This window comes from Ipomoea nil, unplaced genomic scaffold, assembly GCF_001879475.1.
Source record: "Ipomoea nil cultivar Tokyo-kokei standard unplaced genomic scaffold, Asagao_1.1 scaffold2827, whole genome shotgun sequence".
NCBI classification, from domain to species: domain Eukaryota; kingdom Viridiplantae; phylum Streptophyta; class Magnoliopsida; order Solanales; family Convolvulaceae; genus Ipomoea; species Ipomoea nil.
In genome coordinates this window covers 1,828,757-1,845,981 of record NW_017619255.1, presented here as the reverse complement: position 1 = coordinate 1,845,981, position 17,225 = coordinate 1,828,757, and the positions used below count along the sequence as shown (strand labels likewise).

Here is a 17,225-nt window from a genome sequence, read left to right as displayed (position 1 = left end):
TTGACGGGGTTACCGGTTTAGTGACGGCAGCTGGAGTAGTGAGTGGCTTGCAGTCAGTCATTCCAGCACGGCCGAGAAGATCTGTCATGTATCGCTGCTGAGATAGTACCAAACCCCCTTCAGCGTCAATAGTCTCGATGCCCAAGAAGAAACTCGGCTTGCCTAGGTCCCGGATTTTAAAGGTAGTTGCAAGTCGAGTAAGCAGAGTATCCACAGCTCTTGCATCACGCCCCATTACAATGATATCATCTACATAGACTAGTAGATAAACTTTGGAGTTGCCAGACGTGGTGTAGAAGAGAGACACATCTGTTTTGGACGATGAAAAACCTGCAGATATTAAGAAATCGTGAAGCCGCTTGAACCACGCCCTGGGGCCTGTTTAAGGCCATAAAGGGAGCGTTGCAAGTGGCAAACATGACCAGGGTGAGTCGGGTCTTCATACCCAGGTGGTTGCTTCATGTATACAGTCTCAGCCAGGTGGCCGTTTAGAAAGGCGTTGTGGACATCTAATTGTCGTAGAGTCCACTGGCGAGAGATTGCAAGAGAGAACAGGATTCGGACCGTAGTGGGTTTCACCACGGGGCTAAAAGTGTCGAAAAAATCCTCCCCGGCCACTTGATTAAAGCCTTTGGCTACAAGCCGGGCTTTGTAGCGCTCAACAGAGCCATCAGCGGTGCGTTTGGTACGGAACACCCATTTGCACCCGATTATATTCATAGTCGGCTCCGGTGGAACAAGTTTCCACGTATTATTATGGAGCAGGGCATTGAATTCCTGGTCCATAGCATCCTGCCATTGCGGATGCCCAACTGCTTGAGAATAGCACGTCGGATCTGGCGACGCCGTAAGGGCCTGAAAAACCTCAAGAGTGCATCGAATCATGTGCCAGAGTCGCATGACATGCCCTCGCTCCGGAGGGTGTACCCGAGCACGTTTCCGAGCTCGAGGTGGAGCAGTGTGAGTGATGGCCAAGCAAGGAGGTTCCTGAGCAAGTGGGACCGGCTCAGGTTCAGGAGGTGGCCCAGTTTCACAAACAGGAGGTTGTAGCAGCGGGACAACAGGACCAGAAGCCCATGGTAATGGATTGGGCGACGGGACCTGTTGCATCGTACCTGTAAAAGGAAACACACATTCGTCAAACCGCACATGGCGGCAGATATAGGTTTTCTCACTAGATAGATCCATACATCTGTACCCCCTATAGGACGGTGGGTAACCTAGGAAGACACAAGGGGTGCAGCGGTACTCTATCTTGTGCCGATTATAAGGCCGAAGATAGGGGTAACACTGACACCCGAAGATACGAAGGAATTGATATGGTGGAGGCTTTTTGTAGAGACGTGAGTACGGACTTTCGAAATTTAGAACTTTGGTTGGTAGGTAATTAATTAGGAAAGTGGCAGTTTCAAAAGCAAAATCCCAATATTGTTGTGGGACGTTGCCTTGGGCGAGGAGAGCTAACCCGGTTTCCACAATATGGCGGTTACGGCGTTCAACTCTCCCGTTCTGCTCGTGCGTGTAAGCACACGACTGCCTGTGATTAATACCTAAAGATTGAAACGTGACACTTAATTTTCGGTATTCACCCCCTAAGTCGAACTGAATAGATTTGATAGAGCGCGAAAATTGCCGCTCTACCAACACACGAAAAACATCAAAAACTTTATAAATGTCTGATTTTACCCGTAATAGATAAAACCAGCAGAAACGAGTGAAATCGTCTACGAATAGTATAAAGTACCTATAACCACTAGACGATACTACAGGTGCGGGACCCCATATATATGTATAAAGTAAGTCTAATACCTTGTGACTCGAACTTGAAATATTTTCTAGTTTAAAACGAGATGACTTTTCGAGATGGCAAGCCTTACATGACTCAATATTTTTGACATTATTTGACTCAACCGGGCAGCTTTGTAGAATTTTATTTTGAACTACGGCATGAGGATGTCCGAGCCTGCGATGCTAGACTGTGGGCGTTGCACGAGAAGTGACAAAAGCAAACTGACTCCGTGACACAGGAAGCTTGTACAGACCGCCAGCTGTAGACCCCTTAAGAAGTATGGCCTTGGTTTTGGAATCCTTCACAAAGAAATAATTGTTATGGAACTCAAAATAAACCGCATTATCACTAGCGAATTTTTGTACAGATAATAACGGGACAGTTAATGTAGGAACATGTAACACGTTTGACAGGAATAAGTGTTTAGATTTAGATGGGATAGATGTATGGCCTATTCGTGAGATCGCCAAACCTGCCCCGTTTCCAACTCTGAGAGTGTCAGCACCATCATAGTCCTCCGAGTTTGTCAACATCCCGGCATCCGGTGTGGCATGCGCGGTGGCACCCGTATCGGGATACCATGCATCGGCCGGTGGTACAGGAATCGAAGGTACATCGCCCGAAACCGCTACATTTGCCTGCGCCGGGGGTTGAGTGGTATACCGCTTATAACAGTAAATTGCGGTATGCCCCGTTGCCCGACAAATCTGACAACGTGGAGGTCCCCGGCCACCACGTCCGCGTCCACCGTTGCTGTTCCGGCCCCCGCGACCACGGCGTCCGCCACTGCCCGAACCGCCGTGATTGCCCTGCACGCTGCCTTGCCCAGCGCGTCCACGCCCTGCGTACATGGCTGAGTGTGACGCTGCTGGAACGCCATCACCAACCTGCAGATAGTCATCGGCCAGAATGACGTCCGCGGCCTGTAAATAATCCGCCAATTGCGGCAGAGATATCGGCGTATTGGCGGTGAGGGACGCGACATAGGCACGATACTCCGGGCGCAACCCCCGTAGAACATAAAGATTTTGTTCGCATAGGGAGAGGGGTTGCCCAGCCTGTGCGAGAGCTTCCACAAGTAATTCGGCTTTGCCGAGATAGTCCGATGTCGGCGTGCCTCCTTGCCGCAAGGACTGAAACTGCCCGAGCAAGCTCAGGCATCTTGCTTGGGTACTGGAGCCGAGAGCCGTGCAGATGGATTACCATACTTCTGCAGCCGTGTTGCGCCCAACAGCCAGGTGAAGAACCTCGTCAGACATTGACGAGATGAGAAGGGAAAGGATCGACTGATCCTGTTGAACCCAGGCTTTGTGCGCCGGATTTGGGGTTGGGGCCGCCATTGTTGCACCGGAATCGGAGGTGCCGGTCGTTGTTGCGATGGTGGGAGGCGGGCACGGTGAGGTGCCATCCACAAAGCCAAGCAGGTCCTGTCCGTGAAGAAACGGAACAAGCTAGGTACGCCAAAATAAAAAATTTCGGGACGTCAACTTCATAGAGATGAAGTGATGAGCGCCCGTAAGGGGATTGTTACCGGACGGGGATGACCCACCGCCGGCGGACATTGTTCTCTCGGAGGAATTAGACGACATTGCGGTGGTGGTGGGAGTTTTACGGTGATAGTGTGTCGAAACAGAGAAACAAAGGAGAGAGAGAGAATGGATCGACGTTTGGCTGATACCAGATTAGAGAAACAAATGTTATTCAGTTCAAACAGAACAGAGATACAGGAGAGTATATTAAACTAAGCCACTATTATCTCCTAACTAATAGCCTAGTCATATTAGACTTATTCTAATACATGATATGACTAGACTTAGGATTGCAAATAATAATAACAAATAATAACATTACTAACACGACTCATCCGTTCACACCACCTCATCCCCTCCACCACTCCCACTATCAACAACCCTAATGTGCACATAATTGTAAATGGAATTGCACACTTTTCATTCACATGAGACTTGTAAAGGAATGCACACAATCTAAAATTCCAGCCATACAATGCACACAATCTACCCTGGAGTAGTTTCTGTGCATTTGTGTAGTAGCTTTTGTGCATCCATATTGGGTCTCATGGGGGAAGTGGTGTGTGTGTGTCAAATGAGAAGAACCCCTTTATGTAAAAAAGTGCGGATTGATTTTGACTTCCCATCACGATTCATCACAGGTTTGAGGTTTTAGTTTAAAAAAATATGAGTCAATTTTATAATTATTGTAAACTTTAAAGTTTGTAATATTTATAAAAATGACCCTGCCATTTTTCTTTATTTTTCAGTAATCTTCAGTCGTCTCTACCCAAATGGATGAATCAGATCAATATAATCCTCATTTTTTACTTGGTAGCTTGTTCTCACTTGAACCTTCTCATATATATATATATATATATATATATATATATATATATATATATATATATATATATATATATATATATATATATATATATATATATATATATATATATATATATATATATATATATATATATATATATATATATAGATTTTGGATCCGGTACACACCCCCTTGGCAGATGAGCTCGTGAGCACCTTTTCTGACCCTTAATTAGTTTAGATGAATGGTCCAGATGATTTGTGTTTTTTTGCCACGTGCATCAGCTTTGTGAGGACATTAGGGCTTGTTTTGTAATTTCGCAATGGCTTTAATTATAGCATGTATTTAATTTCGTCTGGGAATCTGCGTGAGTTTTCAACCCTTCGTCTTCTTCGTCTTCAACCCTCTCATCTCAGCCGCAGTTTCCTGTAATACCTTGCGCTTTCTCTCCTCCTCATCTCGCGTAGCAGATCTCAAGAATATTTGGAAGCGAAGCAAGTAGCGGAGGGAGGATTTTATCGTCCAGAAACCGTTAGTGAATCCGCGTTTGCCGCATTTCAGGTTTGTTCGTACTGGTTGTATTTTGATTCCGTTTTCATGGATGGAGCACCCGTGCAATGGCCATGCCAGGAGCTCGATGGCTGGGAATTTGCCGGTGGAGACGAGGAGGAGACGGTCGCCGCTGGTGAGCCGCTCCCGAGACTCGTCTTTGGTGACGCCCCTTCTCTCCAGGAGGCAAAAGAGGCCACTTTCGATCTCAAAGACGCTCTTCACAAGTACGGAGTAATTTCCTTTCTGTCAAATTATCTTTTCTTTCCCCCCAAATTAATATCATTATTTTACGCAATCCTGCTCTGTATCTACTAAATATCACTTTTCTCCTGGACCCAAAGTCCCAAAGTTAAAATTAGGTGAAAAGATTTGATCTTTCGTACCGTTTCTTGGAATAGCAACTGTTTTGTTATGCTTGGGTGGCGAGGGTTTTATCATTTGGACTGGCAAATTGGTTTTGTTGTTTGGATAGAGTGCTGGGCATCTTTAAAGCCTTCATAATTCTCTGTAAATTATGATGAGAGTATTACTTTTACAGTTGTGGTTTCTTGATGGAACATGAGAAACAAGCAAGCATTCTTCTTGAAAGGCTGTGATGTTATTTTACGGTGAGTTTGAACCTCAATTATGTGTTTTAGCATTCTGATTTATACTTTCATTGAAACAAGCAAGCATTCTGATTTATACTTCGCTATGTGCGTAGGGGGTTAGAGGTGAATGCAGTATAGTATACCCTTGTTGTAGCTTTATTTACTATGGGTTTGTGCGTACATAGTCTGTGATTAGTGCATTTTTTGTGGGGGGTAGGGGGTTGGTGGTCATGCTAATGGTGTTGTAACTGGTCTGTGTGTGTTTTGCTTCGTATTGGTGTTTTTTTATATTATGCTGAGGTTAGATTGTTGCCGGTAAAATAGTTCAAATTGTTTTTTCAAGTATGCTATGTGCGTAGGGGTTAGGCAGTGAATGCAGTACAGTGTAAACATGGTGTAGCTTTAATTAGTATGGGTTTGTGCGTAATGGGTTCGGTTTGTGTTTGTTTCGTAATGGGGTCTTTTTTTTTTTTCAATGAGGTTGGATTCTTGCTGGTAATGTAGCTTGTTTTTTTTTTTTTTTTTTTTTTTTTTTTACAAGTATGCTATGTGTGTATGGGGTAGGAGGTTAATGCATTATAGTATTTGTAATGTACTGGAAATATTGTTTGGGTATTTGTTGGTATTACTGTGTATATCTTTTTTTTTTCCAATTTCGCTATGTGTGTAGGGGGTTAGAGGTGAATGCAGTATAGTATACCCTTGTTGTAGCTTTATTTACTATGGGTTTGTGCGTACATAGTCTGTGACTAGTGTATTTTTTTTTGTGGGGGGGGGGTGGGGGGGGGGGTAGGGATTGGTGGTCATGCTAATGGTGTTGTAACTAGTCTGTGTGTGTTTTGTTTCGTATTGGGATTTTTTATTATGCTGAGGTTAGATTTTTGCCGATAAAATAGTTCAAGTTGTTTTTTCAAGTATGCTATGTGCGTAGGGGTTAGGCGATGAATGCAGTACAGTGTAAATATGGTGTAGCTTTAATTAGTATGTGTTTGTGCGTAATGGGGTTCAGTTTGTGTTTGTTTCGTAATGTGTTTTTTTTTTTTTTTTTTTTTTTTTTGCAATGAGGTTGGATTCTTGCTGGTAATGTAGCTTGCTGTTTTTTTTTTAAATTTTTTTTACAAGTATGCTATGTGCGTATGGGGTAGGAGGTTAATGCATTATAGTATAAACAGGGGGATGTAAAGGGGTGGATGCATTGTAATATGAACACAATTTTTTAATGTTGCAGACTGTGGCTGCGATATATGTTGAGAAGTCCGATGCGTTAGCTAGAGCTTTGGAGGACATGACCCACTTTATAGAGCTCCATGATGACCTCCTGGGCCTGACTTTGGAGTCCGATACGTTAGCTGGGGTTTCTGGCTTTGGTTCCCCTTTCCAAGTAGTTGGTGTTAGTTTTTGAATTTCGACCTTAACATTTTCGTAATAAAGATGTGTCCTCCAGTTCCACTTAATATTATCATGTGTTTGAAAATCCCAGCACCTACGCACATGCGTACGCTACTATCATGCACACGCCTTTTTTTTTTTACACAGGCCTATTTCTTCATATGCACAGACCTATTTCTTTATATGCTTTTGTTTTTTGTACAAACGATATGCACATGCCTATTTCTTCATATGCTTTTGTTTTTTGTATTTGGTGTGTGCATTGGAGTGTTATGACGTGTACAATAGACCGCATGATACAAAGTTCCATTGTCAAAAATTTGCACACGCCATACCATAAAAATGCACACACCAGTGTAAATAACAAATCTAAAAAAAAGACAAGGACCACATGAGGCAAAGTTCCATTGCCAAAAATGCACAACGTTCCAAAGCAAATGTCTGTATCTAGAACTAAATTAATTTACACATGGATCCAGTTCTCAATCAATTTTTAGGTCATCTAATTTTAATTAAACCTTCTTGCTCAAGAATCGCTTGGTTCACGCACCAACCAAACAACACACACGCATCAACCTAACAACAGAAACGCAAATAAACTAAATGAGAAAGACAGGAAAATATAAATAATATTGCCAATTAGCAACTAAACCACGGTAAGACTAGACCTGGCAATTATCGACACGACCCGTTAACACGACACGAAACCGGACACGAAAATAACGGGTTAGTGTTTAGTCTTAATGTGTCCCAGGTCGTTAACGGGTCGACCCGTTAAGGACCCGTTCTGTTTCGTGTCTTAACGGGTCAACCCGTTAAACCTATTAAGAACCCGTTTAACCTGTTAATATTATCGTGTTAACCCGTTAACACGAACCCGTTTACCCAATCTGTTTATAACCCGCTAAGAACCATTGTCATTAATGAGATTACAAAAGATATTATGAACATTACTAAGGATTAATTTACTACATTAGGTCAAGATCCTATACACCAATTATTGATGTTCAACAATTTAAAATTTGAATTTTTATTATGTTCAATTTTATTCTAAAAACTAGTGTGGACTCTTTTAATTATAATTTTTGGATGTTATTTTATCATTTTATGAATGTTATGAATTGAATATTTTTAAATTTCTTTAATAGATTGAACTTTAGTTTTTTTTTTTTTTTTTTTTTTTTAATATATAGAACTTAACTTTAAATTTTAATTTTTTTTTAAATATATTAATAGAAATAGCGGGTTTAAACGGGTTCGTGTCATATCGTGTCGACACGACTTGAAACCTGTTAACGAAACATGTCTATCGTGTCAACCCGTTTAACCCGTTAACAAATCGTGTTCATGTTCGTGTTAAGAATTTGAACCCGTTAACCTTAACGTGTCGTGTCCGTGTTTAGCCTTATCGTGTTCGTGTCGTTATCGTGTCGACCCGTTAATGGACCCGTATACACGAATTGCCAGGTCTAGGTAAGACACTGCTACGCACAAACAACCACACCAAACAAGGCAACCCCCAAAAAACGCATCAACACGAAAACAGTGGTGCACCCGCCTAAAAAAAGAAGAAAAAAAATAGTTTGTTCACCAACTGAACACGCACACGTTACGCACATAACAGATATTCTAGTTCGTCCACCAACCCCCACCCCCCTCCCACCATCCCAGCGGAAAAAACCTCAATATTTAGCGTATGCACAAACGATGGCACGTAAATGCACTTACCCGTTCGTTTTCTCCTCAAGCCTTGTTCACGCCAAGTTCACCTCATCAGCCTTTGTAGTAATTCAAAGTATTAATTTTCATCCACAAACTCTCTAATTTAATGCTACAGATTCCAATAATATTATGTCCATAAATAAATTAGAATTACAATTACTAATATATCCTTTAGATTGGAAAATGTCCTTAATTACTACTCTAATCTCTTATAATCTCAACCATTGATGGAAATTGAATCAAGGGAAAATGGCACTTTTTCCCCTTGTGTTATATACTTATAGCACTTTTTCCCCCTATATTATTTAAGTGGCAATTTTCCCCCCTGATATATTAAATGGACATATTTACCCTTAAAATAAATATTTCCTTTATTTTACTTCTCCAACAAATTATAACCACAATTTGAAAAAATAAAATACATTAATTGTTGAATTTAGAATACTTTAAAAATAAAAAAAAAAAATTTAAAATAATGTTTGAACCAACAGTTCAAATTGGATCCGAAATTGTGAAACAACGATTCAAAATAAAAACCAAATCGCGATTATATATACTTATATGTGAGAGTCAATATAAATGCGAAAAAAACATACACTATTTGCAAATATTATAATTCTAATTTTAAGCTATTGCTAGTAGTTGTTCCGATTTGAACCTCTGGTTCACGGTTCAGAATCTATTTTTTTCCACTTCACAATTTTAATAAACGGAAACCCAAATATTGGGTTATGTTATGAATCATAACCGATTTTTTTTTTATTTGATTGCTATAGTGTTCGGTTCAGTTCGAACCGAACCGTGGCCATCCCTACGTATAAACAATAATTTGTTGAACAAGAGAAATAAATAAAATATGTATTTTAAGGGTAAAAATGTCTATTTAATATTATCAGGGGGAAAAACCGCCACTTTTATAATAATTGATGGGGCAAATGTGGATGCATGAATAACTCAGGGGGAAAAAGTGCTATAAGCATATAACATAGGGGGAAAAAGTGTCATTTTCCCTTGAATCAATGGATATTAGGAGGTCTCATGGTCTCATCTATTAGAGGGGGTGCACCGGATTCGAAGCCTATATATATATATATATATATATATATATATATATATATATATATATATATATATATATATATATATATTTATTTATTTATTTATTTATATTTATATATATATATATATATATATATATATATTTATTTATTTATATATTGGAAAAATAGCACTTTTAACCCTTTAATAATGACCAAATTGCTGATTTAGTCATTCATTTATTTAAAGTTTAGATTTAGTTTCTCAATTATTGGCAATGTGATGGATTTTGTTCATTGAGAACTATTTATGTCACTTAATAAGTGACTAATTTGATTTGATGGTTTAAGGGCTAAATTTGTCATTTTGATAGTAAGTGAATGACTAAATCTATATCATAAATAATTGAGGCACTAAATTTATACTTTGTTTATAGTTGGAGACTAAAAGTACCATTTGTTCCAATATTACTTTTTCTTGTGACTCAGCTTAGTTTAATATATTATGTATGTATTTATGATGAGTATTTGAGTGGGAACGATTATGCTGTGAGCACATGCCCATTTTATAAGGTGGGCACGGTTCCATATCTATAATTTTTATATATTTTTTTTGGTGTCAATCACACATTGTGATCCGGGTCTTTCTCTGTCCGTTTAACAATCCAAGTCCACCCAGTTCGTTCCGAGAGACACAGAAGCTAGCCCAAAGGGAATCATCACTTGTGGAAATCGAACCCGGGTTATCCCGAAATTTTTCCCCACAAAGAGAGCTCATTTGCCACTTGAGCTACCCTGTTGGGTTATCCATAATTTTTATATTGTAGATTCATAATTTCTATACTATAGATTCATAATTTCTATACTGTATATTCATAAAATTTATACTTTAGATTCATAATTTCTAAACCGTAGATTCATAATTTAAATACAGTAGATTCATAATTTCTATATAGTAGATTTATAATTTCTATACTGCAGATTCATAATATTTATACTGTAGATTCATAATTTCTAAACTGTATAGTTATCAAATTATAAACATATAGTTATCTGATTTGTGAAAACAAAGTTCAACAATTGGAATCTAAAATATAAATTTTATAAATCTATAATATAAAAATTATGGGTAAGTGTGTCCACCTTACAAGGTCGCCATGGGCCCACAGCATAATTTGTCTTACACGGTTATTTACGTGTGCTGTACGTAGTAAGTATATGTAAATTTCATTTTGTTGTAATGGAGATTGAGTTTATTAGAAGGTGATGATGGAGTAAGGTTAAATTTTAAAAATTACGCTAATTTTTTATATTTTCATTGTATAAGTTTGTATAAAAGTATCTGTGTAGTTTTTTTTTTTTTTTTTTGAAATTTTGTATCTGTGTAGTTCTTAATTATCCTATATTATTTTATTTAATTTAATCTCTATATTTTAATTTCTGTTAAAAAAATTGATTGGTATGCTTTAAAATATAATGCAATTAAAAATAATCATTAATACCATTTATCTCAATAATTAAATTTCCTAAGATGGCATGCAATAATGTGGATCGTTATGATGTGCATCTGTATGCACCATGCATGGTGCATACAGATGCAAAAACGACGTCGTTTTATTAAAAACGTGCATTCCACTTTAAAAAAAAAAAATCAGTTTCGATTCCCCTCAACAACATTATGTTGTTCATTCATTCTGGAATTTTAGTTCATAGATTCTGGAATTTTAGTTCATTGATTATGTATATTTAGACGTGAATCGAAACTAATTTTTTTTCATTCATGCTGGATATTTAGTTCATTCATTATGGATTTTTAGTTCATAGATTCTGGAATTTTAGTTCATAGATTCTGAAATTTTAGTTCATCGATTCTGGAATTTTAGTTCATTGATTCTGGATATATAGTTCAAATTATGCACAATATAATGTTGTTGCTGAGAATCGAAACTGATTTTTTTTAAGTGAGACGCGCGTTTTTAATAAAACGACGTCGTTTTTGCATCCGTATGCACCATGCATGGTGTATACGGATGAACAACATAATTAGCCCAATAATGCAAGCATTGCCACACATCAAAATATTATGAAATGGTATGACAAGTCAAATTTGGTCTTAAATTATTGATGGAATTAATTAAACCGGGGGTCCGACTTAACTAACCCGAATGAGAATATGAATAATAAAGAAATGGTACGAATGATATAGCGAAGGCCGTGAGACCATAAATTGTATTAAATGCCGTGGAATTGGCTATTACAATGATTCTTCAGTACAAAGTGTGTCCGTAAAGTAGATCGTGTCCTAACTGGACAAGGTGGGGGGTTTTTATACAACCCCCGCCCCTAACCGCCACCCCCTAAAGCAGGGGTGGTTAGATCCGAGTTGACCGCGCCCGGTCTCGCGACCGGGCCGTGCTGTGGGGCCAGGCCGAGCCCATTTGGAGGTCGGCCCGGCCTCCTGGAGAGGCCGGCCCGGCCTCCGACGTGGCCCGTGCGGGGGCCACGTGGCGAGGCCCCGCCCGGGGCAGGTACGTGGCGCCGCCCCGGGACCCGTTCTTGTTCGCGCCCCCGGGTCGGTGCGGGTCGATTCCTAATATATCCGTCATCAGTCCCCCACTCTCCGAGTTGCGAGTAATCGTCAGTGAAGGAGAGTAGACGCTCTGGCCGACCTCCAAAAATGCCGACCCCGAGACGCCCGCGTCCCCGCGTTATAGTTGCCGTCCCAGTGTACTTCTCGCGATAATGATGAAAAAATTCCCTCCGGAATATGACTCCTTCATCTGTTAGGACACATACACAGTAGAGTCCTCTTAGGTCTTGGTCATCTTCTCCAAGTCAACCAATCACATCCCTCTTTTCAACCAATCACATCCCTCTTTTCATCTTCCCCCCCCCCCCCCCCCTTTTTTGCATTTTGAATTTCAAAATTCCCCCTCTTCCAATCTCCCCCTCTTCTATATAAACCCCTTCTCCCCTCTCATTCTACACTTTTACCATCCCAACATCACACCCCTCTCCCCCAAAGCTCCGGCGAGCCACCACCCTCCACCGGATTCCGGCGACCACCCCACGGCGGCAACTTCCGGCGAGCCACCATCGAATTCCGGCGAGCCCGTGGCAACAAGTTCCGGCCGCTCTCCAACTTCCCCCGTCGCCGAGCCGTAGGCCCGAGCGTGGTACACCCCTCTCTTCCCTTTCTTTTTACTGCTTTTTTTTTTTTTTCGAACCACCCTGCCGCCGCCGCGACGCCGCTGCTCCGTCGCGGCGGCGCTGTTCCGCCACTGCCACCGGGCGGCTCGCAGGCCGCGCCCCCGTGGTCCCCGGCCGACCCCCCGGGCTTGGGCCACGGCGAGGGCGGCAACGGCCGCCCCCCACTGCCGGGGACGTGCCGCCGCCCGGCGACGGGTCGTGCTGACCTCGCTCGCCGAGGCCGTGCCGGCCGGCCTGTTCTGCCGACCTTGGCCTCGGCCTAGGGCCGAGGTCCCTCAAACTGCCTTCCCTTTTTTTATGTGTCAAGCACGCCCCGTTCTTATACCCCTTCTCTTTTATCCCGTAGGTTTAGTCGGTGCACGTACACTTCTTCCGGTTCCTTGGACGATTTTTTGGACTCCGTAGACACTCACGTCCTTCCCATGGACGAAACTAGCGACTCCCCCACTCCTTTTCCTACTCATTCTCCTTCTGGGGAGGTCACCATGCCATACGAGGGTCCGTTGGACGCCCATCCTCCCGTCATGGAGGATCCCCTCTCGGTCCCGTACGAGGATCCCGTTCAGTACACTCCTCTGGAGACACTCATCGCGGCCTCGACTTTGGCTCAGACCTCTGTGCAGGAGTTTGAGGAGGCCAAGAGCTATGTTAGATCTGCGGGCGAGGTACGCCTGCCTTCTCCGTCGGGGAATGTCACCGAGCCGTCGACACCCCTCTTTTTCGGGGTTCACGTGCAGTCCATGTACCTTGGTTTTCGCTTCCCTATTCATCCCTTCGTCGAATCCTTCCTCAACCACTACGGCATCGCACCCGGGCAGTTGGTGTCGAATGCCCATTACTTACTTCTTGCCTTCTTGCTTCGCTGCCACACCATTCGTGTCAAGCCCTATATGGATCTCTTCCAGAGTTTGTTTCAAGTCACCTCGTCCTCCGACCAGGCCAGCAAGGGGTTCGTGAGTATAGCGGCCCGGGCGCGTATGAAGACGTTCCATGACTTCAATCAGACCAGCAGAGATTGGAAGCCGCACTTTGTCTTCGTCTCGGTTGGTGATCGTCGGCCGTTCCTATCTTGGAACAACAGGTTTGTGCGCCACAGGACCCCGCTACAGACGGCCGCCTTAGCCCGGGACGTCCATGCCTTTCGGGGTGATCGGGGAGAGATCGTCATCGGCGAGATGATTACGCCGGAGAACATGCGTAGCCTGGGCTTTGTGTCGGATGGGCCGCTACCGCCTCGTATTCGCCCGCGCCTTCTGCGTACGCCCCAGTCGGATGCGCGCCCCTTGATCGAGTTGTCAGACGATGAGCCCCCAGAGCAGTCCCCGGGATCCTCGGGATCTTCGGGCGAGGTTTTCGCCGAGCCCAGGTCCTCCGGGTCCGCTGTCGGCCCTTCGCGTGCCTCTACTCGTGGTTTGTCACCCTTCCTTCGTTAGACCATCGTTTGTACATATGGCTTATGGATTAACCCTTGCTCGCCTCCTTTTGCAGCGAGATCTCCCATCATGTCTTCGTTCCGTGAGCGCCTTGAGCGTGTCGTGGCGCGTGGCCCCATTGCGAAGAGACAGAAGGTTACCGCGCAGTCTGGCGTCCCCCCTTCTGAGCCTGGTGCGCCCCCACCGGGAGGGACGCGGCCGCAGGCGAGTCGCCCCCCTGTACCACCGGCTGTACCGCCCCCGTCGCCGCCTGCCGAGCACGCGACGCGAAGCTTGCCCCCTGTCAGACCAGCTGGTGGACGAGACTGCAGGTTGTGCCCTTATGAGCTTCCTGGATGCGTTCCGGGGGTACCACCAAATTTTCATGGAGGAAGCCGACGAGGAGAAGACGGCCTTCACCACGCCAGAGTGGGTCTATTGCTACAAAGTCATGGCTTTCGGACTGAAAAATTCGGGCGCCACCTACACCCGAATGGTGGCTAAGGTGTTCAAGCAGGTCCTCGGCCGCAACCTCCAGGCCTACGTTGACGACATGATCGTCAAGAGCACCGACGCCGACCTCCACACGGACGACCTTACCGAGGTCACAGGTGAATTTGAGGCAAGTGACGAAAGAATGAGGAGGTACCGGGACGTGGCGCTCCAGCTATTGGGTCAGCTGATCAACTACGAGGTCCTACAGGTGCCTCGGGACCAGAATACAGACGTTGACATCTTGTCCAAGCTCGCCCAAGGAGCCCCAGAACATATCTCAAAAATAGCTCGAATCGAGGATTTCGAGAGATCGAGCCTGGACGCCTACCCGGTCCTACCCGTGCAAACCAAGCCTCCTTGCTGGCTAGACCACCTCAAGGAATACAAGAGAACAGGTGCACTGCCTCCCGACGAGGCCGATGCCAAATTGGTGAGACGACGAGCCCCCACGTACGTAATCATGGGGGACACACTTTACAAGAGGTCCTATAACGGTGCCTTGTTGCGCTGCCTGTACCCGGACGAAGCCAGGGCAGTCATGGAAGAAATCCACGAGGGGACCTGCTCCGCCCACCAAGGGGCCTTCGCCATGTCCCGAAGGGCCATCATACAGGGGTACTTTTGGCCCAAAATGGCCAAGGAGTGCACTGACTATGCTAGGGGTTGCGAAACCTGCCAGCATTTCCAGGTCACCCCCGGCCGACCCGCCACGAGCTACACCCCCGTCAGCTCGGTCATCCCCTTCTCCAGCTGGGGAGTGGACCTAGTGGGAGCTCTGCCTATGGGGTCGGGAAAAAGGAAATACCTCATAGTGGCAGTGGACTACTTTACCAAGTGGGTGGAGGCGGAACCACTGGCGACCATAACAAGCGCCCGTTGCAAGCACTTTGTGTACAAAAACATCTTGTGCTGTTTTGGGGTCCCGATGCAACTCATCACCGACAACGGACGCCAATTTGAGGGGCAAGAGTTCAAGGGGTTCTGTGCAGAATGGCACATTACTCACAGTCGGGTGGCCGTGTGCTATCCCCAAGCAAATGGGCAGGTGGAGAATGCCAACCGCACCATAGTGGGCGGTCTGAAAAAGAAATTGGAATCCGCAGGGGGGCGTGGGTAGAGGAGCTCGACGCCATTCTGTGGGCCTACCGCACCACCCGCCGGAGGGCCACGGGGGAGACACCTTTCTCCCTGGCCTACGGGTTCGAAGCTCGAGCCCCAGCAGAGATAGTCATACCTTCCCGCCGGGAGGAGGACTACGACCCCGACACGAATGAGGAGCACCATAGAACTGACCTCCACCTGATCGATGACAGGCGCGAAGCAGCTGCGATTCGAGCCGAGAATTATCAGAGGCAAACCAAAGCTTACCATGACAAGCGGGTACGGCCCCGCTACTTCCAAGCGGGAGACTACGTGCTCAGGAGGAGAGAGGCAAGCCAGCCCCAGGCGGGAGGAAAATTTGCCCCTAATTGGGAGGGCCCGTACATTATAGCAGCCGTGGTCCGCCCGGACAGCTACAAGCTCAAAACTCCCAAAGGAAAGATGATAGCCAGGGTCTGGAACTCAGAGCACCTGCTGAAATTTTACCAGTAGACCTACCACGTGAGAGGCGGGTCTTGGCGTTGCTATTCTAGGAGGAGGACCATTCCCCTCCCCTAATAATGTCTTAGTGAGCGGCAATAGTCAGAATAAAATCGCATATTACAGAACACATTGTGCGCAGGATCCTTTTGTTACAAAGTTGGTTCTCATGCATTTTATCTCCCTTAAAAAAAAAAAAAAAAAAAAAAAAGTAGAAAAAATCACGAAACAGGGGGGAACGAGTGCTCACTCATGTCTTCCCCCCCAGCGAACCCTAAGGGGGCACGAGGCCCGACCTCGCGTACAAACCCCGACGGAGGCCGCACCCTAAGGGGGCACGAGGGCCGACCTCGCGTACAAACCCCGACGGAAGAGCCCAGTGGCACGGTCTTGACAGGCCGTGCCCGAGCAGCTAACGCGCACCCTAAGGGGGCACGAGGTCTAACCTCGCGTACAAACCCCGACGTAGGAGCCCGGTGGCCTGGTCCGACAGGACTGGGCCCAAGTGGTTTGGCGCACCCTAAGGGGGCACGAGGTCCGACCTCGCGTACAAACCCCAACGGAAGAGCCCGGTGGCGTAGTCCGCAAGGACTTAGCCTGAGAGGTTAACGCACCCTAAGGGGGCACGAGGTCCGGCCTCGCGTACCAACCCCGACGGGAGAGCCCGATGACATAGTCCCCTCGAACTTTGTCGAAGAGGCTAACACATGGCCAAAAAAAAAAAAAGGATAGGCCTATCACGCCCCGGCGACATCGGGGCGCAGCAAGGTGCCGCCTCGGCCGCACAACCGGGGCGCACCATGCTGCGTGCACCTCGGCTGTGCTGCCGGGATACACCATGCTGTGTGCACCCCGGCCGTACCGCCGGGGTGCGCCACGCTGCATCAAGATCCCCGGCACTGGTCGGGCACTCAAAAAAAAAAAAAAAAAAAAAAAACCCCAACATGGTTACGGCAGCAGGAACGCATAATCAAACATAAGTCATAAACATATAACGAAGGTCCAACATTCGAAGCACAGCAAGATAAAGCAGGAAGAGTCATCAAAGGAAACAAACAGCAAAAGAGGGTGAGAGTATACGTCTAATGTCTAACACAAAACAGGGAAGGAG

General features: G+C 45.0%; 1 protein-coding gene across 1 annotated transcript; it reads right to left on the bottom strand.

Moving 5' to 3' along the window:
* Nucleotides 1–1,971: 1,971 nt before the first annotated feature.
* Nucleotides 1,972–3,129, bottom strand: LOC109159435. Its single transcript, XM_019307546.1, has 2 exons — nucleotides 2,993–3,129; nucleotides 1,972–2,962 (listed from the first exon to the last, which is right to left on the bottom strand). The coding sequence occupies exons 1-2, from the start codon at nucleotides 3,127–3,129 to the stop codon at nucleotides 1,972–1,974; spliced, it is 1,128 nt and encodes a 375-aa protein (XP_019163091.1).
* Nucleotides 3,130–17,225: the final 14,096 nt, after the last annotated feature.

Excerpts from the sequence above, each read along its gene's own strand:
- LOC109159435 (XM_019307546.1), bottom strand. The coding sequence starts at position 3,129 with ATGGCGGCCCCAACCCCAAATCCGGCGCACAAAGCCTGGGTTCAACAG. Across the intron at positions 2,963-2,992 it reads AACACGGCTGCAGAAGTATG|TACCCAAGCAAGATGCCTGA; the intron begins GTAATCCATCTG and ends TCTCGGCTCCAG.